General features: G+C 36.9%; 1 protein-coding gene across 7 annotated transcripts in view; it reads right to left on the reverse strand.

Annotated features, from left to right (window-relative positions):
- The window catches only part of PPP3CB (protein phosphatase 3 catalytic subunit beta), a 53,144-nt gene that overhangs the window by 16,933 nt on the left and 9,502 nt on the right, over nt 1-26,709 (reverse strand). For all 7 annotated transcript variants that reach the window (XM_066348853.1, XM_066348855.1, XM_066348852.1 and 4 more), the window contains exons 2-9: nt 18,914-19,114; nt 18,105-18,229; nt 15,042-15,153; nt 12,400-12,545; nt 12,004-12,143; nt 11,821-11,898; nt 11,621-11,715; nt 8,778-8,903 (exon numbers count right to left, since the gene is read on the reverse strand). In XM_066348853.1, coding sequence (XP_066204950.1) covers nt 8,778-8,903; nt 11,621-11,715; nt 11,821-11,898; nt 12,004-12,143; nt 12,400-12,545; nt 15,042-15,153; nt 18,105-18,229; nt 18,914-19,064 — 973 coding nt within the window. In that variant the 5' untranslated portion in view covers nt 19,065-19,114. The remainder of the gene's footprint in view (nt 1-8,777; nt 8,904-11,620; nt 11,716-11,820; nt 11,899-12,003; nt 12,144-12,399; nt 12,546-15,041; nt 15,154-18,104; nt 18,230-18,913; nt 19,115-26,709) is intronic.

Below are 26,709 nucleotides of genomic sequence, written 5' to 3' on the forward strand. Positions count from 1 at the left end.
ATGAGTAAATTAAAAAGGAAGGTATAATAAATTTCAATACATAAAAATATCTATTCAATATTCTGATGGCACCTAGAAATGGACAGTTCTGGGATTCAGAAATAAAAGGTCCAGTCCCTACTCTCCAAAATCTTACTAACTACTGAAGAATATATGTATGTTATACATGTGCCACAATAGAGTGATGAGCACTGTGCTGTAAGAAAGCAGAATATACCACAGCCCTGCTAGGGAAAGGAAGGCTTTTGGTAGAAGAATCATGAAATAAAAGTGTGCCCAAGTGAACAGGGAAGATAAAACATTCTAAGACAAAAGTTAGAAAAAATATGAAGTAGTCATTTCAATGGAATACAATTGAGAGTCCAGAAATAAAACCTCACATTTAAGGTCAACTGATTTTTGACAGGGGTGCCAGAAAAGCTCAGAGGAAAGAATGGTCTTTTCAACAAATGGTGTGGGGAAACATGATATCCACATGTAAACAATGCAGTTGGACACACTTCCAGTTCACAGCACATACAAAAATTAACTCAAAATGGATCAAAGACCCACATTTAAGAGCTAAAACCATAAAACTGTTAAACTCTTAGAAGAAAAATCTTCACGAGCTTGGATTAGGCAACAGTTTCTTTTTTTTTTTTTTTTTTTTTTTACAGAGGCAGAGATAGACAGGGACAGACAGACAGGAACGGAGAGAGATGAGAAGCATCAATCATCAGTTTCTCGTTGCGCATTGCAACTTCTTAGTTGTTCATTGATTGCTTTCTCACATGTGCCTTGACCGCGGGCCTTCAGCAGACCGAGTAACCCCCTGCTGGAGCCAGCAACCTTGGGTCCAAGCTGGTGAGCTCTTTGTTCAAGCCAGATGAGCCCGTGCTCAAGCTGGCGACCTCGGGGTCTCGAACCTGGGTCCTTCCGCATCCCAGTCCGACGCTCTATCCACTGCGCCACCACCTGGTCAGGCTAGGCAACAGTTTCTTAAACATGACACCAAAAGCAGGAGAAACAAAAGAAAAAGCAGGCCCTGGCCGATCTGCTCAGTGGATAGAGTGTCAGCTGGCATGTGGACATCCCAGGTTTGATCCCTGGTCAGGGCACACATGAGAAGGACCATATGCTTCTCCTCCCTTCCCTCTATACCTTCTCTCTCTCTTCCCCATTCGCAGCCAGTGGCTTGACTGGTTCAAGCGTTGGCCCAGGCGCTGAGGATAACTCAGCTGGTCCAAGCATCAACCTCAGGCACTGATAGCTCGGCTGATTTGAGCACTGGCCCCAGACTGAGGGTTGCTGGGGTGCATGAGGGAGTCTGTCTTTCTATCTCCCTTCTTCTCACTTAAAAAAAAAGAAAAAAGAAATAGAACATCAAAATTTAAAACTTGTGTTTCAAAGGATACCATCAAGAAAATGAGAATACATAGAACAGGAGAAAATATTTGCAAATCATGTATCTAAGGGAATTGCATCCAGAATATATAAAGAATTCTTACAACTAAATAATAAAAAAATAACCCATTTAAAATAAGGGATTCCAATAAATATTTCTTTAAAGAAGACATGCAAGTGGCCAATAAGCACATGAAAATATACTCAACATCATTATTCATAAGAAAAAATGCAAATCAAAGTTACAGTGACAGACAACTTCATATCCACCATGATGGCTATAATAAAAAGATACACAGCCTGACCAGGTGGTGGCGCAATGGATAGTGCATCGGACTGGGATGCAGAGGACCCAGGTTCGAGACCCCGAGGTCGCCAACTTGAGCGCGGGCTCATCTAGTTTGAGCAAAAGCCCACCAGCTTGAACCCAAGGTCGCTGGCTCCAGCAAGGGGTTACTCAGTCTGCTGAAGGCCCACAGTCAAGGCACATATGAGAAAGCAATCAATGAACAACTAAGGTGTTGCAACACGCAATGAAAAACTAATGATTGATGCTTCTCATCTCTCTCCATTCCTGTCTGTCTGTCCCTGTCTATCCCTCTCTCTGACTCACTCTCTGTCTCTGCAAAAAATAAATAAAATTTTTAAAAAAGATACACAATAATAAGAGTTGGCAAGGAAATGAAAAAATTGGAACCATTATACACTGCTGCAGGGATTGTAAAATGTACAGCTGCTTTGGAAGTTGGGCTGATCCTCAAAAGGTTAAACATCTATACAATCCAGCAATTCTACTCTCAGTTCTATACCTAAGAAAAATGAAAACATATGTCCACACAAAAAGTTAAGAACACAAATGTTCATCACAGCATTACTTATAATAGACAAAAGAGGAAACAACCAAATGTTCATCAGCTGATAAATGAATAAAATGTGAAAAAGTCATACAACAGAATATTACTTGGTCACAAAAAGGAATGAAGTACTTATTCACGTTACAGCATGGGTGAGCCTTCAAAACACATAGAAAGAAGCCAGTCACAAAAGACTACATACTATGATTCCACGTACATAAAATGTCCAGAATAAGCAAATCTATGGAGACAGAAAGTAGATTACTGGTTGTTTAGGGCTGGCAAGGAGAGGTGGGGGGAAATGGAAAGTGACAGCAAATGAACACAGGGTTTCTTTGGAAGGATGATGAGAAAATTTCAAAATTGATTGTGGTAAAATGCACAATTCTGTGAATATACTATAAACCAATGAATTGTACAACTTGAACAAGTTAACTGTACAGCATGTGAATTCTCAATAAAGCTGTTATGAAAAAATAAAAAGTATGAAGGCATGACACTTAAAGAGCACAGAACATTTAGGAAATTGGCTGTGCTGTGTTATGGCTGGAACAAAGAGAATATGAAATAAAAAGGCAAGAAATGAGGCTAAAAAGAAAATAGGGGAAGTTCAAAAACCATGTGTGACAGGTTAAGGTTTATTTTGAAAGCTACCAGCAGCCATTAATGGATACTAAATAGCAGTTTTCAAGTACACAGTACTTTTCATCCAAAAGCTTAGCCATGAAAAAAGGGCAAGGCCCTGGCCAGTTAGCTCAGTGGCAGAGCGTCGGCCTGGCATGCAGGAGTCCCAGGTTCGATTCCCGGCCAGGGCACACAGGAGAGGCGCCCATCTGCTTCTCCACCCCTCCCCCTCTCCTTCCTCTCTGTCTCTCTCTTCCCCTCCGGCAGCCAAGGCTCCATTGGAGCAAAAGTTTGCCCGGGCGCTGAGGATGGCTCTGTGGCCTCTGCCTCAGGCGCTAGAATGGCTCTGATTGTGGCAGAGCGACGCCCTGGATGGGCAGAGCATCACCCCCTGCCGGGCATGCGGGTGGATCCCAGTCGGGCGCATGCAGGAGTCTGTCTGACTGCCTCCCAGTTTCCAGCTTCAGAAAAATGCAAAAAAAAAAAAAAAAGAAAAGAAAAGAAAAAAGGGCAAGAGTAACATCATAGTAGTAGCCAAAGAAAGATATCAGGTCGAGGAATGTTATTTATTTTTTTATTTGAAGATGAGATAGACTTGAACCATTTATAAAAAGAGCTAAGTAGAGAAAGTTTGAAGATATGCAAGACCTAACTGATGAAGCAAGTTTACTGAAAAAGCAGAAGGGTGATAGAATACAGGGACAAGACAAGAATTCAAGATGAGTGCAGCTTCTAAAGCAGAGGAACAATAAGTAGAGAAAGCTCCCACCAATGTTTTGTGTTTTTATTCAGTGAGGGAAGTGGCTGGAAAAAGAAAGTGTTTGAGAAAAAAGGATGAAAATGAGACTATATCCTAAAGGAAATGGGAGGGGAAGCCGACTAGTGACATAAAGGATGATCGAGTACTATTAAGAGCCCGGCTAATGCTAGAAAGCAAAGGATGGTACCAATTTATAAGGCTGTATAAATACTTTCAGAGTGCTCTATATTCTGCCTATAACAATGGATCAAATGGATGGCTAGACTTTACTGGGGCTGAGTTATAGGACAAACAAAACAGAAAAACAAGAAAAAGGAGTTTGAGGGTGTGTTAAGAAGAGAGGCAACAGGGATCTGATTAATAAGAAAATGACATGGTCTAAGGCCTAGTCATTCCAATGAAGGTTAAGAGCAGCTATAACCAGAATGAAGGTTTGCTAGAATAATAGTTTTCATCAGAGTGTTAATGGCACTATAATTACCAGATTCAAAATATCCTGCTTATCTTAGCCATTCTCTCCCCTTAAACATGCAACTGTTAAGTCTCACTGATTCTACTTCCACAGTTCTTGCAGTTCTCCCCTTCTCCATTCCTGATCCCACCAGAGCATTATGTTTCTATTTGATTCTTGATGTAGATTCTTAACAGGTCTCCCAACCATTAGTCTTCCTTCCAATCCATTTCACCAAAATAATTTTTTTGTTTTTCTTTTTTGAGACAGAGGGAGAGACAAAGAGAGAAACAGACAGACAGGAAGGGAGAGAGGCATCAAGTCTTTGTAGCGGCACCTTAGTTGTTCATTGACTGCTTTCTCATATGTGCCTTGACCTAGGGGGCTACAGCTGAGCCAGTAACCCCTTGCTCAAGCCAGCAACCTTGGGCTTAAAGCCAGCGACCTTTGAGCTCAAGCCAGCAACCATGGGGTCATATCTTCACCAGAATAATTTTTCTAAATAACTATCATCATCATATTCTGTTTCAGTTGCTCCCCACCATTTATGAATCTTCCAAATTCTCTGTGTGGTGTCCAAGAGCCTCATGGTCTAGCCATGACTTAACTTTTCATTTTTTTTCTACTACTGTCCTTCATACATTTGTCAGTGATCTATGCTTTCCTGCTTTTAGACTCAGGGTTGGGTGATTCTCTTATCTAGAATTCTTGTGCCCATACATACCAGCACTATTCCATCATTCTTTAAGCTTCAGATCCAATATTACTTTAATCCTTCTGACAGATATAATCTTCTCTCTCCTCTTAATTGCTATAAAACTATGCTTAAGAGTACTTACTGCATTACATTTTATCATTATTTATGTAGCTTAAGTCTTCTATTAATCTGCAAAGACTCATTTCTTACTTGTATTTTTGTATCTTAAGTACCTTGGCTAAAACACAATTTAAAAAAAATCTAGTAAATGAATAAATCCTACATGTATAATCTTCTATGGAAGATCACACCACATTGGGCCCTCTAGATTCTTAAATTGGAGCCAATAAACCTGAGGGGGGTAACTAGTTCAGATCTATGTGACTTCAGACCTATGATGTCCTGAAAATGTTACATGTATGTACCAATGTAAACATATTAGTATATAAATTTTTCTGGGGCAAAAGTCCATAATTTTCACATTAGATTCTCAAAAAGGGTTTTGTATCAAGAACTTAATATTTGCCCTGGCTGGATAGCTCAGTTAGAGTATCATCCCAATGCACAGAGGTTGCCAGTTTGATCCCCGGTCAGGGTACATACAGGAACAGATCAAGATCAATGTTTCTGCCTGACAGGTGGTGGCACAGTGGATAGAGCATCAACCTGGGATGCTGTGGTCCCAGGTTCTAAACCCCAAGGTTGCTGGCTTGAGCACAGACTCACCAGCTGGAGCATGGGGTCACCAGGATCATCAACATGATCCCATGGTTGCTGGCTTGAGCCCCCAATCAAGGCACATATGAGAAGCAATCAGTGAACAACTAAGGAGTCACACGAAGAATTGATGCTTCTCATCTCTCTCCCTTCCTGTCCGTCTGTCTCTCACTTAAAAAACAAACAAACAAAATAACCAGATCAATGTTTCTATCTGTCTGTCTATCTCTCTTCTTCTCTCTTTAAAGTCAATATATATCTTTAGCTGGACAGGTAGTGGTGCACGGATAGAGCACTGACATGGAACGCTGAGGTCCAAGGTTCAAAACCCCAAGGTCTCTGGCTTGACTGCAGGTTCACCAGCCTGAGTACATGGGATCACAGACATGATACCATGGTCCCTGGCTTGAAGCCCAAAATAGTTGGCTTGACACTGGCTTGGCTAAAGCCTCCCCACTCCCCCCCATCAAGGCACATATGAGAAGCAATCAATGAACAACTAAAAGTGCCACAACTACAAGTTGATGCTTCTCATCTCTCTCCCTTCCTTTCTGTCTCTTTCAAAAAATAAAGTCGATACATAAATTTAAAAAAATTTAAAAGGTACTGTCTAAAAAAAAAATTAATGATTTTGCGTAGTGAACTTAATTCAAAAGAGAGTCCCCACTATGCTTTTTCCATTTTCTAAAACATTTATAGATACAAATCCCTCCACCCCCACAGAGATTTGATTCAAAATATGAGGTGTGGGGTGGGGAGCAGTGGATGGGGATATAAATGACACAGTATTGGCCATGATTTAAAAATTGTCAAAGCTGAGTAATTGGTACATGGGAACTCATCTTATTATTCCTTTGTATATGGTGGAAATTTCAAAAATTTTTACATGAAATAAAAAGCCCCCAAATGTTAAAAAACATTGCTTTTATCTAACTTTAGGATTAAACCAGTCTCTCAGGAAGGCTCTAGTTTACATTAGTTGCTGCCCAGGAATTAGATCAGAGTCAAACTGGCTTATTTGAAGTAGAACAAATGAGATATCATTTGCTGCTGATATAATTTTCACCAAAAGAAAATTTTCAATAGAATTCAGTAGTAGTTAGGCTATTTAAACAATTAACATGTATTAAGTGAAAAATATGTAATGATTTTGAAAAAATTTTCTTACTGGTTAGGATTTTATTTGCATGTAATGTTGAAATCTGAGCTTTAAATTTTAGAAAGTTAATAATAAAGAAGATGTGGCACATATACACTATGGAATACTACTCAGCCATAAGAAATGATGACATCGGATCATTTACAGCAAAATGGTGGGATCTTGATAACATTATACGAAGTGAAATAAGTAAATCAGAAAAAAACAGGAACTGCATTATTCCATGCGTAGGTGGGACATAAAAGTGAAACTAAGAGACATTGATAAGAGTGTGGTGGTTACGGGGGGAGGGGGGAAAGGGAGAGGGAAAGGGGGAGGGGGAGGGGAACAAAGAAAACTAGATAGAAGGTGACAGAGGACAATCTGACTTTGGGTGATGGGTATGCAACATAATTGAAAGACAAGATAACCTGGACTTGTTGATCTTTGAATATATGTATCCTGATTTATTGATGTCGCCCCATTAAAAAAATAAAATTATAATAAAAAATAAATAAATAAATAAATTTTAGAAAGTTGTGAATAATTTAGAGAAGATCCATAGAAATACAACAAAAATGGCCAAAAGGTTTGAATACTTCCTCATCTTATAATAGGCAAAATGATTCAGAGTGGCAAAAGAAGAACAGAAGATCATTTAGTAGCAAACTTCAAATGTAGGAAGTCTGATAGAAATCTGTCTGTCTGAGGTCAATATAAAGTATATCAAATTTTCTCATCTGTCAAAAGGAGTTACATGATTGTTAAATTCACCATGAGTTCTAAAATTCTGTGATTTCCTGGTTTTTGATAGGTGCATTAGTTGAGAAAAACAATCTTTATTTCTTTCCTCATTTAAATACAGCATAAACATTTAAATTAGATACAATTACATATTTGTTTACTGTGAAAGGAAGCATCAGAGGATTAAATTAGAATTTATGAAATGTCCATTTTCCTTCTACTTTATTCACCCCACTCTCTACCCCCTATTCCACTCATATTACATTAAAATGTTTGAGTTGCTGTCTAGCCTGGAGATAGGAAATAAGCAAGATGAATTCTTAAATTACCTTCAGTCTGATGATGCTATGATTGAACTATTTCTCATATACCAAAGATAGAAGGTTATAGTGTAAAGCATCCCTTGCACGTAAGCCCTTTAGCGGCCCCCTTCTCAAATTCTAAAGTGGGTAATTCTATCTCCATATTAACAATGTTGACCTATTGAGTAACTGATGAAGACTGAAGGCAATCTAAAAAAAACTGTTTAAAATGCATGGTTTAAATTTTACTCTAAATTTTAGAACCAAAATATGCCTTGGCAGAAGTAACATATCTCAAACAGAAAGAAACATTGTGTAACATGAAAGAGGTGAGAAAAAAAAAGAGAAGGATATAGAACAAAATGTTCTACAATCATGTCTGTACTCTCATACTCTTCCACAAAATGGAAAGTAAGGCATTGCCTTGTGGCAAAATAAACACAAAATCAGAAAAGCAGAATGTGATAAGAATTCTATAGAATTAGAACAAAACACAGAAACAAAATTTCCTAAATGGCATTTATGTTGTCTTTAAAAACCTATTAAGTAGGTATGCACTAATAGGTATCTCTCTAAATTATTGGAGAACCATTACTACTAAAATTGCATACATATTTTTTATATATGAGAAGAAATATAAAGTTAGAGCCTGAATTTTTCTTTATTATTTTTCTCAAGAGTACAGAACTCCTTTAAAATGACTAACAATGCCCAAAGCAAGGCCTGTTAAATGCTCCCATGAATTGCTGTGACATCCCTAAAATCAGTGTTAAAAAATCAAAAGTGTCCAGCACAAAGCCAAACTATTACTCAATACCTTCATAAAAGATTTAAGCTATAAGAAAAAAAAAGAAAAGAAAACCAACAGCTGAGACAACATCGGGCTATTTATGTCTTCTCCCAGTCCCTCAGACACACTCACATGGGGGCCGTGAACAGCTAACTAAAATATCTTTGAGGCTCTCATATCCACACCCACTGCCACAAGAAGAGCTGTACCCACAGTGAAACTAGACTTTAGCTTCCTTTAGCAAGTAAGTGCCTACAACAGTAAACTGAAATAAATCTAACAGTAATAAAACAATTGTTAAAAAATTAAAATTATACCTTTTTCTCCAACAAATGGTAAAGACCATGTGAAGACATCCATAAAATTGGGCAACCAGTAAGGATGTGGAGAACAGTTAAACTGTCGAATATTCATCACATTATTTTCATACTTTAATACAGCAGCTGCAAGATAAGTATGAATGTCAATGTAACAACCTGTCTTTAGCTCCAAAAATCTAAAACACACAAAAGCAGAAAAGTATTTTTTTAACAAGGTGGGGAATCGAGGGATGAGTAGAGGGAGGTGGCAACTAATTTTTAATAATAAAAACACACTTTTTGTTTTTTAAAGCACTTTTATGTAGAACATAGTCACATAGTTTTATTAATAAAACTTTCCAATTCTCTCTCAAATGTTTGTTTTATTTTCTAATCCAATGATAAATATGCAATTTTACTAAATCCAAAATTGTGAAAACTCAATTTTTAGAGGAAACATAGAATGGCAATGAACAATTTTCTAGGTTTAAAAGTTCATGTAAGGTAGAGGAATTTAAGAGGTTCTTTTTAGTTGTAGACAACCTGAAAAGGATAGCTCAGTGGTAAGAAAGAAAAACAAAACAAAAAACCAGAAACAAAACAAACAAAAAAGAAAAACCCAATGTGGAAATTTTTATTTATAAATGTATGAATATATATATTTCATTTAATATGGGAAATCAAGTGAAACCACTACAAAGAAATATATTGTTCGCAAAATTAGGGGATATTTCAAAATAAATATGAAGTGATAAAATATCCCCTAATTTTTGTGAGCAGTATATTTTACTTCATTTAGAAAAAATATCATATAGCCAAATAATCCACATATAACACACTCATCTCAATTTTAGGTATCTTTCAACTATTTCAATATGTTGATATAAATAATATCTTAAATTGACATAAATTAGAAGGCTATGGCACATACTAACTCCGCAATGCTTAGTAAATTATTTAACTAATCTGTTTCTCATTTAGAAAAAGGACTGATATGTTCATCCTGCCTATCTCAGCAGTTTTAAGATCAGAGAAAGTATTTCACATGAAAGTACATAAAAGTATAAAATTCTTTACAGATATTATAATAATTATAGTTACTTTTTTTCTATTTTAATAAAAGACACTGAAAGTTGACACTAAATTCCAAGATTTGAGATTCTGGCTAATAGAGTCACAAGTAATATGTTTGTTTCTCTTATGAAATTCCCATGAAATAAAACTATTTTAAATTTAGCCTCAGAAATTAAAGGCTGATACCAACCTTTCAGCTTTAAAAAAAAAGAATCTAGAAAATTGTCTTACATATAGAATGAAGCATTACAAACATACCCATACCACATAAGCACTCACAACATTAACACTATGTACAGACTCAGAACTACCAAGAGACATTTGATTTTTCACAAGACAGATTTATTGGTTTGAGTTTCTTTTCTGAGTATGAAGAAAATTGATCCCTTAACCTTCTGAGTCAAATGGGCAAAAAACAACCATAAGGCAGTAGTCAAATGAGCAAGGAACACCAACTGGGTTAATACTGACAAGGGGTGGTCACAGTTAAGAAAATGAGAGTACTACTAGAAAGTTAAATGTAGCATTTGATTCCGTTCTTAAGAATGTAGTTAATATTTAAGATCTGTTTCTCCTCAAAAATGAAGGCACACCTTATTAGGTATCTTTATAAAAGTTGAAAAATTTATAAACCAAAATATAATTTTAAATACTTAGCACTGGCATAATCTTTAGAGGCTGCACTGATATTAGCTTCTAAAGATTAGCAACTCAGTTAACATCAATTCCTGAAGCAAATTTTGTATCAAAGTTATTATATAGCATGCTACTGTCTGACCTCTGGCAAATGTTTTAATCTTTTAACCATCAGGTCCAATCATCAAAAGAATTCTTATTCTGCCCCTCTTTTGAACTCACACCACAAGCCATATTTAACAATGACCTCATTATCTGTTCTTTCCACCTTGCATATCCATTCTAGTCTAACCCATGAAACTATGGAATAGTCAACTGAATTCCAGACACATCAAGACAGAATAGGAGATGAGTTCTTTAAAGTCTCTTCTGAAAATGTGAACTACATAAAACACACCCAAGCTCATCTTCAATGACTGTGGCACACACTGAACTAGATTAAAATCCTAAATTGACATTGTCTGTCAATTAGCTATATTCAAAGTTAATGAAACCCAATTACTATTATACACAGATCAAATTTGGAGGGAAGGAGGGGGAGGGGGAACCAATGGAACAGAAGGTAAAGAAAAGATATTAAGAAAAAAAAAAAACAACAGGAAAAAACTAAAGAAAAGGGAAGAAATGTATCCCTAACAGGAGGTCAGAGCAAATTAACGAAAAGGCCCAACTACGAATCTTCATGGGCAGTGATAAGACTATGGAGGTAAAAGCAGGAAATAAGGGAGACAGAACCTAGATCAGTGAACATAAAACAAGAAACATGATAAACTAAACAACCATACAGTATAAATACACAAAATGGTAAAAACAGCAGTAGTTTTATGTAAAAAAAAAAAATTTCTCTTGATTTTAAGGGGAAAGATTTAAGAAAGAAGAATTTGAGAAAATTGTATTTGGTTTTGGTTGACGTACTTCACATTCTTTTACAAGACAGCTTTTGTGACTGACAAGTTGTGAAATGGTTACATATGACTTAAGTTTTACATTTTGGATTTTTACTTCTTGTTCTCTCCCCTCCCTTATATCTTATACGTTTTTATAAGGAGATTTGGCTAGTTATAAATTCAAACAATGCCATTTTTATATTTTCAAAAATTAAGTCAATTAAAATGCTAAGTTGTTTAACAATTTTATCAACAACATCTTACCTTTATTATTGTAGACATCTAAGTAATTAGGTGCCGAAAAAATTGTTATTAATGAAGGGAACCCTGTAGTTTGACTTTTTCTGTACATTCTATAGCTGCAAAACAAATAGCTTAATATGCATCGTAAAGCATCAATCATTGTTACTAAGTTTGATTTGTACATAAGTTGTTAATTTGGGTCAGGGAAACAAAATTCTTACCCTGCATCTTGAGCTTCATGAGCTCTAATAATCGATAACAAATTATTGTTTTGCAAAAATTCACACACTGCTGGATAGCTGTGGGGGGGAAAAGAGTAAATTAAGTAAAGTAATGGTTTTCTACATGAAGCATATTCTATTTTAACAACTAAAATGTGATTAATCTTGGATATTTTTCCTTACTTATAAAAATAAGAACATCCTCGAACTGTATTGTGACTAAAATGCTCCTGTGATTTTTCATTTCCAAAATCTTCTGAAGGATCAGACCATAACAAGTCACACATTGGTCCAAATGCAGGTGGCTCTTTGAATCTATCTAACTGTGAAAGAAAGAAAAGAAACAAAGAACAAAAATAACTTGTCAAAAGTGGGAATAGAATGGACATAGGAAAGTGATACCAACTTTGAATATTGTCCATATCACCTTGTTTTGAATGGTTAGAAGATATTTCCTTAAAACATATTGATTTTTACCAAACTTAATTTTGGCAGTGAAGAGAAGTCAGAAGCATCTACTCTCTATCCAACAAAGTATTATAAACAGAAATCAATGTAGGAACTAAAATATGTACTCACTCTCCTAATATCATCCAGTGTGTGGATTTCCGGTGAAAGTCCACCATGAACACAAAGAAATTGTTGGTTTAAAAGTGCAGCAAGAGGCAGGCTATCAAAAGCTTCCATACAAGCTTCATAGACTCTTTCTGAATATTTAATTTTACCTAGAAAAAAATTAAATTAAAAATTACATTACTAGTTGATCATTTGTTTATATGTAGTATGTCTGTATGTCTGTATGTGCAAGAGTGTGTGTGTGCATATATATTTGACTATTAAAACAAAGGCAAGAAAACCATAGTCACAGAAAATAGCCAAGTGGTGGCCAGAGGTTGAGAGCAGGTGAAGGGGCGACTATAAAATGGCAGCAGGAGGAATTTATGAAGTGATAAAACTTCTTTATCATAACTGTGCTGATGGGCAGCTCTGTGCATTTGTCAACTCTCAGAATTAAACATCATACAGAGAGAATTTTGTTGTAAACACTTTTTTTTAAAAGCAAGCATCTTGCTTTATAAAAATCAACAAAGATAAGCAATGTTATTAGTCTTTTTAATTATTTATTTATTTTAGAGAGAGAGGAAGGGAGAAAGAGAAAGACAGGAACATAGGTCTGTTCCTGTATGTGCCCTGACTGGGGATTGAACCAGCAACCTCTGTGCTTTGGGAAGATGCTCCAACCGAGCTATCCCACCAGGGATGTTACTGGACTTATAAAGACAAAATATTTGTTCCTCTAAATTTATTTGGGGTATGCAGCAGCTAATCATAAAATATTACTAAAAATAAGTCAAATCTCTAATAATAGCTCAACCCTTCACCTATCAGGCCAAGTAAGGCAAAATTAGGAGCTAAAATAGTTTTAATACTTTATTTCATTCTAAGAGTCAGTGACTACTTTGTTGTTACAGGTAAGACTACTACATCATCACAACAAACTCAAGGCCCATCAGTTAAAAATAAATAAAAGAGAGTATCTTATACATATGTTTGAGAAGCAGAGGGGTTCCTCTAGTCTATAACAAATGCTTAAAACGAGCAGTGAAGGCCCTGCCTGTTGGCTTAGTGGTAGAGTATTGGCCCAGCATGTGGATGTCTCAGGTTTGATTCCCAGTCAGGGCACACAGGAAAAGCGACCATTTGCTTCTCTACCCCTCCCCCTCCCCCTCCTTCCGCTCTCGCAGCCATGGCTTGAAAATTGGTTTGAGTGCATCAGCCCTGGGCACTGAAGATGGCTCCATGGAGCCTCCACTTCAGGCACTAAAAATAGCTTGGTTGCAAGCATGGCCCCAGTTGGGCAGAGCAGACCCTAGACCAGGGTTGCTGAGTGGATCCCGGTAGGGGTACATGCAGAAGTCTGTATCCCTATCTCCCCTGCTCTCAGTTGAAAAAGAAGGAAATAAAAAAAGGACAATAAAGCAGGAAGACAAAACTCTACCAAATCAAAGTTGTCATTTACTTTTAAGGAGAAAACATACATTCTTTTACTCTTTTATACCTTTAAATTCCTGGGTATTTTCTTTTTGGTGGGACTTTGGTGGGTGATTTGTTAATTATCTAAGGGGAAAAAAGCTTAGTTCCTATTTTCCTTTTTCAATATTGTAACATTCAAATACGAGAGAATCTCCATTCAGCAATCAGAGGTTCTAAACTGATAATCTACTAACAGACCTGTTTTCCAGCACTGTGGTTTAATAAAAATTTAATTTGATTGCTTTTAGGTCAAGCATTCACTTTTCAGGTCACATCATACATTCATTGAGGTTACCCATCTGACCCTTAAAGTTATATGAGTTTGCCACATCTGCCACTACCCATCACTATATTTTTCTACTTTTACTGGAAGTTTCTACTAATATGATCTTTATTGGATCGTGTTTTGAGTCTCAATAATTCTGAACTCACCTATTTTTAGAACTTAACTCTTAAGACTTAATTATTAACTTATCCATCACATAGCTATGATGTGTGAAAAATGGCCGAACATGGCTCTATATCATGTGGTTGCTTATAGCTATTCAATTACCATTGCTATAATAATTTAAGAGAGAAATGGGATACTCATTATATGCTAAAAATTTCAATCCACTAATAGTGTGTTTCAAAAAGTCTGCAATGATGACAGAATGAATAATTTCTTAAAAACTTTATGGGGCCCTGGCTTGATGGCTCAGTTGTTAGAGCTTTATCCAAATACTCCCAGTCAGGGCACATACAAGAATCAACTAATGAATGTATAAATAAGTGGAACAACAAATTGATGTTCCCCTCTCTCTCTCCCCCTTCCTCTTGCTCTAAAATCATAAAAAAAAATAATGAAAAGAAAAGAATAAAGAAACTTCACAGGAGTTCTCAATATTAGAGGAAAAAAATCTTCAATGTAACAATTTTTTTTTTACTTTTATCCTTCTTATTAACATTACTATATACAAGAAGTAACTATATATAGAACTCAAAGCTGTTCTTCAGTATATATCATATGTCTGAACAAAATGCCATTAAACACTAGAGAGTTCTTGACAATCTTCCTCAATTCTTTTCACGTTTGTAAACAAAATCTGTTTCTACATGTTATACTGTAAAATCTTCAAACTCTTAATATCCACATCTCTCCAAAAGAATACTGAGGAAGTGAAAATATTTCTGATGTCAGTACTCACATTCCTGCTTAAAGGTAAAATATTCAGTAAGGTGTCTGCATTCATGATTGCCTCTCAGAAGAAATAATGTGCTTGGGTAGAGAATCTTCAGAACCCATAAATATAAGACACACTGCAAAGAAAATGTTTCTAGTGAATTTATCATATATTTTTGTTTATCTTAGTCACTTGATTATTGCTCCTTTTCCTCTAACACCATTACCCTTACAATCTCTATTATTCATTATTATCCTTTTTTTTTTGTCACTAAAATATAAGCTCCACAAAACCAGGGACTTTGTCATCTTATTTACTTCCCATTCTCTACTCCTGGAAAAGTACCTATCAGTCAAAGAACAATAAATATTTGTTGAATGAATTGAGTCAAATAATCTATTTAACTACTTTAGATTTACAGATTGCTGTAAAAACAATTAGCACATTGGTCTCCTCCTTAGGAAAATCAATAAATGTAAGAAATTATAGCAGCTAACATTTACAGAGTATTTACAATGTGTCAAGCACTATATAATTAATCTCCTTCATTTATTCCTCCAACCCTATGAAGTATGTAATATTATCTCTATTTTACAAATGAGGAAACTAAAGCAAAGAGTTTATTTAAGTAACCGGTCCAAAAATCATAAAACTTGTAAGTAATGGATATAGGATTCTGATTCTCTGATCTTAAGCATTAGGCCATAATGCCTAATGAAGCAAAGAGCCATGTTTCATGTTTATTTTATAATAAATGAATAGATACTTTCCTCTAAATAGATTTAACATAAAAAAGTCACATTTTACTTATTCAGTTAAAAAAAAGGATTATTTCCTATGGAAATAAGCTTGGTTTATATAACAATACATATAAAGGAAAAACAAACTATTTTTAACAAGGTATACTGAAATATGTAACTATTCACATCTTCATTTTATTCACAAGAAAAGAAGTAATTAAACCAGGAAAGTACTTATTAAAAAATCCTTATTAAAAGACTACCTGTCCTTTTTGCTTATTTTGATTCTTTATTATTTTCCTTTTATAACAATAAAATGTGTTAAAAGAGTCCTCTATAGCTCTGGACGGTTGGTTCAGCAGTAGAGTGTCAGCCTGGTCTGGGGAAGTCCCGGGTTCAATTCCCGGACAGGGCACACAGGAGGAGTGCCCATCTGCTTCTCCACCCTTCCCCCTCTCCTTTCTCTCTCTCTCTCTCTCTTCCCTTCCCACAGCCAATGTTCCATTGGAGCAAAGTTGGCACGTGCACTGAGGACGGCTCCATGGCCTCACCTCAGGCACTAAAATGGCTCAGATTGCAGCGGAGCAACGCTCCAGAGGGGCCGAGTATCGCCCCCTGGTGGGCATGCTGGGTGGATCCCAGTAGGGAACATGCAAGAGTCTGTCTTTCTGCACCCCCTTCTCATTTCGGAAAGAAAAAAAATACAAAAAAAAAAAGAGTCAGCTACAAACACTAATACAAGGACATACACACCAACCTTTTCAGTTACTAATGAAGCTTCCTAAAATTGTTTGTTGGTTTTGTCAAAGCCCCCAGTCTTTTAGTTAAGAAGGACTATTTTCTAGTTTTCTTAAAGCCCTGAGGGAAGGTTGAGAGAGGCTGTGCAACTATGAGTGGAAGTACTCGGGATAATAAAATTCCGAAGTGAAGTTCAGTGGACAGCGCTGAACTTCCTTCCCTACTAGGTTTCTAGAATATACTTTAAGAGAAGGTGACAAAAACACTGAAGAAGGGAATATAAATAATAGTAACTGGCATGGAAAATCACCAAGTCTAAGTCTTCAATATTTACCAGGATTGGTGGATTAAGAGCACAGGCCTGGAGTCATACAGCCTGGCTACACAGGTTACCAACAATATGGGACCTTGGGCAAGATTATTTAACCTTTCCAAGCTTCGGATTCCTCATCTCTAAAATGGATGAAATAACAGTACTTACCTCATAACGTTGTTGTGAGGATTAAATTAATTCAGTGTGTGTTAAGTGCTTAGAACATCTTGAAACACATTAAATGCTCAACACAAGGACCTATTATTGGTAGAGCTTGTACCCAGCACTTTTACCTCTAGGAATCTGTTCTACAGAAGTAATTGGGCAAGTACGCAAAGATGCATAAATAACATGGCTTAATGAAGCATCATTTGTAATGGCAAAAAAGGAAAAGACCTTAAGTGTCTAACAATAAGGAACTGATTAAATCAATTGTGGTTTGTTTATTCAATGGAATACAATGCAGCTATTAAAAATGATGCTGTAAGTTTATATTTACTGACCTAGAATATTCACAGCATAAAAATGTGTGAAAAAAAGCTAGTTACAAAAAATATATATATATTTTTTTAAATATATTTTTTAATATGGTTTCATTTTCATTTTAAAAAAGGAGACTATATAAATATCAAGTTATGTTATATGCTTAAAATATATATAATCTTATATACCAATTTAAAAAATTTTTAATAGATGCATATATTAGGAAATACAAATTGTTCCATATTTACCTGATTTTATTTATATAATTAGAAAAGTAAAAGCAGAAGAACCACCTACCATTACATGATCATCAACAGGTCATTTTAATGCCTCTTAAGTTTTTAAAAACAAATGAATAATTTCAAAATACACAAAGACTCCACATGATATACTAGGGTCTTAGGAACTACAGAGGAAGGGATAGAAGCACTGAGGTTTAAGCGATAAAAACATTGTAATGTGCTTTATTAATCAGAGAAAATTCAATTAATCATTTTTCACACAGTAAGATAAGTAGCACCAACTCCTGAGGGCCACTAGATAAAAGGGCAATATAGACTCCTCAGTTTGCTTACAATTTCCACTGGGAAAAATGGCAATTATATAAACAGAGTAATACAGAGAAAATTAAAAGAATAGTTTAAATAATAGAAGAGGAATAAATAGTAGCTTTACCTAAAAATTTCAGAAAATGCAGAGGTATTAAAAAGAACCCAATATAGGTACTTTAAGGAACTTATTTTACTAGGAATTAATGAAAATCATCTATGATAACACTTAAAAGCAAATCAAATGACAGTATATGATTATTACCTCTATACTAAAATAACCTCTGTCCACATAATCACCAAGAAAAAGGTATCGTGTATTAGCGGGTGATCCTCCTACTTCAAAAAGTTTCATCAGATCAAAAAATTGGCCATGGATGTCACCACACACTGAAACAAGAAGATTATTAGATATGAAAAAAAAAAACTCTGAAATAACAAATTTTACTTAAATTCTAATTTCTTTTACATAAGATAGTGTAAATTCTATCAAGAAATGTCTGAGAAGGAAGTCATCTATTAAGAGTCTTGACAGGGATGATGTGTACCTAAGTGTTCATGTGCTCAAGATCTAGAACAAGATGTTACAAAAGTAAGACACTTGTAGCCAGTAACAAAATTTTCATCTAAATTTATAAAGCTCCTCTTTAGAAAACCAGCAAGCATGTGTGTTTTAGAATGACAGAACTGTAATGGTGGCAATAAAAATTCCAATCTAACTTAATACTTTCTGTTGACTTCTAAATTATCTTTGTTATCTTAGATGACATTTAGATATTTTTGCCCCTAATGAATGAAAGCAAAGTAAGTATTTTTAAATCAAATTGAATTATGGCCAACAAAACAAATGAAACCTTCAAAATAACTTCTGCACTCCAATTATTTAGGATCATATTTACTCACTGAAAAAAGACAGAAACTTAAAAAATTATAAATATTAATAATTTTAAAATTCAAGATAATACCCATGTAATATTAATTTAGTATATGCTATGATTAAAGAGGAGACAACTTTATATCCAGGCAACTATATAATGGTGTGATAAAAAAAATCCAAAACATAAATAAATGTACCTGTAATCGGAGCCTCTACTTCTATCATGGTTTTCTCTCTTCGAAGGATGGCAGCACCCTCATTGATAATTCTAAGTGCAATTTCTTCATCTACCCGACCTTCTTTTACTAAGTGGTTCTTTAGAACATCAACCCTAGGTATCCCATCCATATCAAATACTTCTTCAGACGTCAAGCGATGTGTTGGGGGGAAAGGGACAGCTGCAATTTTTTTAAATTAAGAAAAAAAATCACTATATATAATAATATATTAACATAAAACTAATCAATGGAGCTAAAGAGTAAAAAAAATAAAAGCTGTTTTTTGGTTTTTCTTCACTTATTGAATGAAAGTGTTAATTTTTTTCTTCTTTTCCAAGTGAGAGAAGGGGAGATAGGCAGACTCCCACATGGGCCCTGATCAGGATGCACTCGGCAACCCCTGTCTGGGAATGATGCTCTGCCCATCTGGGGCCATGCTCACAACTGAGCTATTATTAGCAAAAGAGGTAGAGGCTCCACAGAGCCATCCTCAGCACCTGGCTGATGAACTTTAACCAATAGAGCCATAGCTGTGGGATGGTGAGAGAGAGAGAGAGAAGGGGGAGGGGAGGGAGGAGGGTGGAGAAGCAAATGGTAGCTTCTCCTGTGTGTCCTGACTGGGGAAGCAAACCCGGGACATCCACACACTGGACAATGCTCTACCACTGAGCCAACTGGGCAGGACCAGAGGTGTTATTTTTTAAAAAGCCTTTTTTCAAAACAGTAGTAATCAAATTACATTTCTTTTTATTAATCTCTATATAAAATGTTCTTTGTTGAGAATTATTTGAGAAGTGGATTTTCTCACAAAATTAAAGTTCTTTCAGGAAACTAAAGTTCTTTTCTTTAAGCTAACACATTTTTTGGCAGAACTCTCAAAATATATCATCCACTCTTCACCTTAAGTAAAATACAACAAATATAATTTAATACCACATAAGCCTGAATAGAAAGAAATCCCAAATGTAAGGCAATAAATATACCACGTCCCTAATAAGAATATAAAAATAATGTTTTTAGCCCTGGCTGGTTGGCCCAGTGCATAGGGATGTCCCGGGTTCAAATCCCACTCTGGACATACATGAGAATCCACCATCTGCTTCTCTTCCCCTCACTCTAGCCCTTCTCCTTCTCTTCCCTTCTCGCAGCCAGTCGCAAGCCTGTCCGAGGCGCTGAGGATAGCTCAATTATTCAAGCATCAGCCCTCAGACAGGGATTGCCAGGTGGTTACCGGTTGGGGCACATGCAGGAGTCTCACTATCTCTCCTCCTCTTAAAACCAAAACAACAACAACAAAACACTAAAATCAACAACAAAAAACTCCCAATATTTTCTAGCCAACTTGAAAGGAAACTTTTAGATTTATATATATATATAAACCAGCCAAATGATTTCTTATAAAATTTAAATTAATTAGATGCATGTGCAGATTTCAAATAACATTAATAAATCATAATTTTAAAATACTGTTTTCTCTGTTTCACAAAACAGTCATTTAAAATATTTATACACATCTTCAACATCAGTATATTCTTATCATTGGAGTTCCTTTATGAGTTATCTAACACTTTTTTTTTTTATAGGGACAGAGAGAGAGTCAGAGAGAGTGATAGATAGGGACAGACAGACAGGAACGGAGAGAGATGAGAAGCATCGATCATCAATTTTTCGTTGCAACACCTTAGTTGTTCATTGATTGCTTTCTCATATGTGCCTTGACTGTGGGCCTTCAGCAGCCAAGTAACCCCTTGCTCGATCCAGCGACCTTGGGTCCAAGCTGGTGAGTTTTTTTGCTCAAGCCAGATGAGCCTGCGCTCAAGCTGGCGAACTCGAGGTCTCGAACCTGGGTCCTTCCGCATCCCAGTCCAACGCTCTATCCACTGCGCCACTGCCTGGTCAGGCTCTAACACTTTCTAAAAGCTAATTATCTTCAATTCCATTTAAGTTGTTTGACAAAGCACTTTTTGAATATATGTAAAAAGTTGTCACTGCAAATTTATCCTATGCTACAGATCCCATTTGTCTAACAACTGAAATAATTGGCATTCTTACTCCTGTAGTACATATGTATAATTTCAAAAGTAATCACCAACTATACTGTTCTAAAATTATATTTATTAAATAGAATAGAAAACAGGCTCTGGCTGGTTGGCTCAGTGGTAGAGCGTTGGCCTGGCGTGTGGAAGGCCCAGGTTCGATTCCTGGCCAGGGCACACAGGAGAAGCGCCCATCTGCTTCTCCACCCTTCTTCCTCTCTTTTCTCTCTATCTCTCTCTTCCCCTCCCACAGCCAAGGCTCCATGAGAGCAAAGTTGGCCTGGGTGCTGAGGATGGCTCCATGGCCTCCGCCTCAGGCGCTAGAATGGCTCCTACTGCAGCAGAGCAATGCCCCAGAGGGGCCGAGCACCCTGGCAGGCATGCCCAGTGGATCCCAGTCGGGTGCAAGCAGGAGTCTGTCTGTCTGCCTCCCTCTCCCTGCCCCCACTTCTCACTTTGAAATACAAAAAACAAAAACAAAACAAAAAATGAGAAAGGCCTATTATCAATGGTATTTAGCACGATTTGAAGTCATATTCCTAGCAATATTATTATGTATGTTATATTTATTTGATTCCTTTTTTACTGACTTCAACAAGTAAACTCTTGTTGAATCACTGAAGTTGTTTTAGGCTCCTTATCAACTAGTACTTTGTTTTTAAAAATAGAGAAATTGATATATATAGTAAGAGTCTATATACAGATTCAAATGTAAGGCAGCTCCCTCTTTTCTGAAATAAACATGTTTTTAGGGAAAAAGATGTATTTTATACTCAGGTGTACAGTATATAGTATTTTTTTGATGTTTCAGGATCATCACTGTGATTATTATTTTTTTATTTATGTATTCATTTTAGAGAGGAGAGAGAGAAGAGAGGAGGAGCAGGAAGCATCAACTCCCATATGTGGGTTGATCAGGCAGGTCCAAGGTTTTGAACTGGTGACCTCAGTGTTTCCAGGTCCACGCTTTTATCCACAGTGCCTCTACAGGACAAGCCTCATCATTGTGATTAGCAAGTATTATAGCAGACTGGAAATGTATAGGGAAAATTGCTTCTTCATATTTCATAACTTAAAGTAAGTGAAAACAGGGCTGGGTTATAATTATATTAATTACCTCAGAAAGAATAATAACCACATCATCATACAAGAAAAAAAACTCAATCCTTTAAAAGTGCATGTAAGATCTGTTGTAGAATTATGCACCTGAAACCTGTATAATTTTGGTAACCAGTGACACCCAGTAAATTTGATTTTAAAAAAAGAAAAGTGCATATTACAAAAAAAATTTAAGAATTCACTTTGTTAAGAAGTGAATTAAGAACTAAGGCAAAGGGATGTTAACTACTTTCTTCCTTTTTTTATACTTAATAAACCAAAACTTGAACTTGCTTTCACCCCCTTCATTAGAATACATTTATTCCCACTTCCTTTTACTACATCCAGAACAAGGAAGGCATTGAATATACTGCCTGACCAGGCACAGTGGATAGAGCATCAGCCTGCGACACTGAGGACCCAGGTTAGAAATCCCAAGGTCACCAGCATGAGTGTGGGGTTGCCTGCTTGGGTGTGGGACCTCTGGCTTGAGCATGGTATCGTAGACATAACCCTAAGGATGCTGGCTTGAACAAGGGGTCAATGGCTTGGCTGGAGCCCCCCAGGCAAGGCATATAAGAGAAAGCAATCAATGAACAACTAAGGTGCTGTAACTATGGTGCCCTAACTATAAGTTGATGCTTCTCATTTCTCTCCTTCTTGTCTGTCTGTCCAGTCTCTCTCTCAAAATAAATAAATAAATAAATAAATAAATAAATAAAGGCATTGAATGCATTTTTCTCCCTGAAATATACTATCTAGATTATAATAAAATAAAAACCTGTTAAAGTATGTTTTTCTCCAACCAAAGACTAAACAAACCATTATATATGATATAACCAAATTCCTTCCCATCAGCAAACCAACTGTTTAAAAACTACAGAATAGCCTGACCAGGAGGTGGTGCAGTGGATAGAGCATTGGACTGGGATGTGGAGGACCCAGGTTCGAGACCCCGAGGTCACCAGCTTGAGCGCGGGCTCATCCGGTTTGAGCAAAAGCTCACCAGCTTGGACCCAAGGTCGCTGGCTCGAGCAAGGGGATACTCGGTCTGCTGAAGGCCCGCGGTCAAGGCACATATGAGAAAGCAAGCAATGAACAACTAATATGTCGCAATGCTCATTGAAAAACTAACAATTGATGCTTCTCACCTCTTTGTTCCTGTCTGTCTATCCCTCTCTCTAACTCTGTCTCTGTTAAAAAAAAAAAAAAAAAAAAAAACAAAAAACTACAGAATAATTGATTACTCAATGAATCAAGTTACTTTTGGGACATTATAAAAATGAGAAATTAAATATCTTTTTTTTTTGTATTTTTCCGAAGCTGGAAACAGGGAGAGACAGACAGACTCCCGCATGCGCCCGACTGGGATTCACCCAGCACGTCCACCAGGGGCGCCGCTCTGCCCACCAGGGGGCAATGCTCTGCCCCTCCGGGGCATCGCTCTGCGGTGACCAGAGCCACCCCAGCGCCTGGGGCAGAGGCCAAGGAGCCATCCCCAGCGCCTGGGCCATCTTTGCTCCAATGGAGCCTCGGCTGCGGGACGGGAAGAGAGACAGAGAGGAAGGAGGGGGAGGTGGAGAAGCAAATGGGCACCTCTCCTATGTGCCCTGGCAGGGAATCGAACCCGGGTCCCCCGCACGCCAGGCCGACGCTCTACCGCTGAGCCAACCGGCCAGGGCCTAAATATCTCTTAAATACAAACTTCTGAGATCAAAATAAGATGTTTTTCCCAAGAAAATTTTAAATCACTTTACCCGAGAAAAGAGGCACTGTTTAAAAGATTGCATTCTAGATTATGTATACTTCCTAATAATCAACAACATAATTCCACTAATAACTAAATTCTGTTCAAAATACAGAACTTCTTAAAAACCCATCTGGTAGACCCTCCCCTCCCCATCTTTCTCCACTCAGTCAGTCATCCGTGGTACAGCATGTTTTCATGCATGTTGTGAAAGTCACACTGAGGTATTGCCTCCACTTTAACCAAGAGTCAGAATGTCTTTATTTATAATCGGTGGGGGGGGGGGGGGGGGGAGGCAAAGTGCCTCCTTGCCCATTAGTAAGTTATCTATAAACCTATGCCTTTTTACTTCTTTTGTCAACTCAAGGTACATTTTTACATTTCAGGACCAGCTAAGATACCTTTTAAAAAATGGGTACAGGTTGAGAGGTGAAGAAATAACACCCTCTAAAAATAGGTCAAAATTATGGAATTTAAGTATTGTTTGTTTGGCTTTTTTACTTTTTTTTAGTGAGAGGAGGGGAAACAAAGACAGACTCCTGCATGCACCCCGACTGGGATCCACCTGGCAAGCCCACTAGGGGGTGATGCTCTGCCCATCTGGGGCACTTGCTCCATTGCAACTGGAGCCATATTTTAGCGCCTGAGGCGGAGGCCATAGAGCCATCCTCAGGCCCAGGCCAACTCACTCTAATCAAGCCATGGCTGCAAGAGGAGACAGAGATAGAGAGAAAGAGAAATCCATATGCCAGGCCAACTCTACCATTGAGCCAACCAGCCAGGGCTAGTTAAGTGTTGTTCTAACAATGCAAACTGAAAATAGGGAATAGGGAGTTTAAAAATATTATGTTTTAATATAGCAATAAATAAGAAAATAAGAGGAAAAGGCATGGGCTCTATGGCAGCTGGGGAAAGAAGCTATAGCAGATGATTTAATCAGGCAAAAGAAAACTGACCAAACAGAATTTGGCTTAATAAGGAGTCAATAGTTAACTCCTTATTGACCCTCTTCGTCAATAGATGGTTCCATTTTCTTCTCATCAAAAAATAATATTCTTGCCTGATGAGGTGGTGGTGCAGTGGATAGAGCATCGGACTGGGATGCAGAGGACCGGGCTTCGAAATCCTGAGGTCATTGGCTTGAGCACGGGCTCATCCAGCTTGAGTTCGGGGTTGTTGGCTTGAGTGTGGGATCACAGACATGACTCCATGGTCACTGGCTTGCGCCCAAAGCCACTGGCTTAAGCAAGGGGTCACTATCTCTGCTGGAGCCCCCCAGTCAAGGCACATATGAGAAAATAATCTATGAAAAACTAAGGTGCTGCATCAAGGAATTGACTTGATGCTCATCTCTCCCTTCCTGCCTGTCTGTCCCTATCTGTCTCAGTCTTTCTTACTTTAAAAAATAATAATAATAATAATAATAATAATAATATTCTTAAACTACTTTGTTTGGCAACTCCTAAGGCATTTTAAAACATTTCCATCTATTTTCAGGCTTTTAAGAGATTTTTATTTTTTATTTCTATTCATCTTCAGGCAATTATTCCTCCTTTTCTAGAGTTTTCTTCCTATACATTTTTTTCTCCTTATTTTCAGAATATTTTTCTCCTCTTCTATATTTGTAATAAAGAAAAACAAGAACATAAATACATGTAAATGTAATATAATCAATAACTGAAACAATCTAAAGAGCCACAAAATCACCTCAAACCACCAAGTTTCCAATACTAGAAAACTTGATTTGGTAATATTCATTTTGACCAAACCGTTCTGTTGAAAATGTTCTTTAATCTAAATTTTACCATGATGGGCACATCTCTATAATAATCAATAACATTCACAGAGTATTTTCATTCTGATTTAATGTATGGTGGTCAAAAAACAAGGCCTAAAATGGTTTTAATTTAGGAAGTTGAAAAAATAAAACAGGAACAGCCTGATAGGGGTGTGGGTTGGGTAGAGATATTACTTTTTCTATGACTAGGTAAGGAATCCTGAAAATTGATCCTGTTCCCCAAATCTAAGCAAAGGATACAAACTACATTGCTCACAAAAATTAGGGGATATTTTATCACTTCATACTCATTTTTAAATATCCCCTAATTTTTATGAGCAGCATATTAGGTACCATGAGGCTTCCAACACCAACTGAGGTGCAACAGATGCCAATTGAACAACTTGACTCCCAAGTATCATTCACATGCCTGTGTTCATCACTGCCACCACTGTAAACTGAAGTCCCTCCTATCATCTATAACTTCTGAAATTTCCTCTGTATTTCTTTTTCTCACACCATGCCATCCTCTGGCTGTTCTCTTCTCTCCCAATCCTTTTAATAGAGGCCTCCAGAATTCCCATTATAGGAAGAAGAAAAAAAGTCCACTCTTCCCCTTAACTCCCCTCCCTCACTTTACTCTTCAAAGAATGCTGTCTTCATCTCTCTAGCTTAAAGGACAACACTCCTCAAACACATTTTCTAAAGTGAACACTGTTAAATTTTTTCCACACTCCACTACTTCCAGCAGAGACAAGCTGTCTCTCCTCTAGCTTCCCATTACCACTTCTAACATCATCACTCCAATGAGGAAAAGAATGCCTCCTCCTTTGAAGTTCATGTTTTCTAGCTAGTTTATCCTGTCCCTGCCATTTGTTAAACTCCAAGTCATCTCTTACATGAAACTCAAGATATACTGGAATGAGGAGTAAGGGAGTTACTTGTTTGGGGTTGTTTTTAAGATCATAGAGATAAAAGTATGTTTACTTGCTCAAAGGAAAGACCCAATGGAGAGTCAGAGGCAGAAGAAACTGGAATGGGTGGGGCATGAGATTCAGAGCACAGACAGAGTGTTTAACAGTGAATAGAAGGAATAACTCTCTCTTCCTTGAGAGAG

The sequence above is a fragment of the Saccopteryx leptura genome, chromosome 9, assembly GCF_036850995.1.
Source record: "Saccopteryx leptura isolate mSacLep1 chromosome 9, mSacLep1_pri_phased_curated, whole genome shotgun sequence".
NCBI lineage: Eukaryota > Metazoa > Chordata > Mammalia > Chiroptera > Emballonuridae > Saccopteryx > Saccopteryx leptura.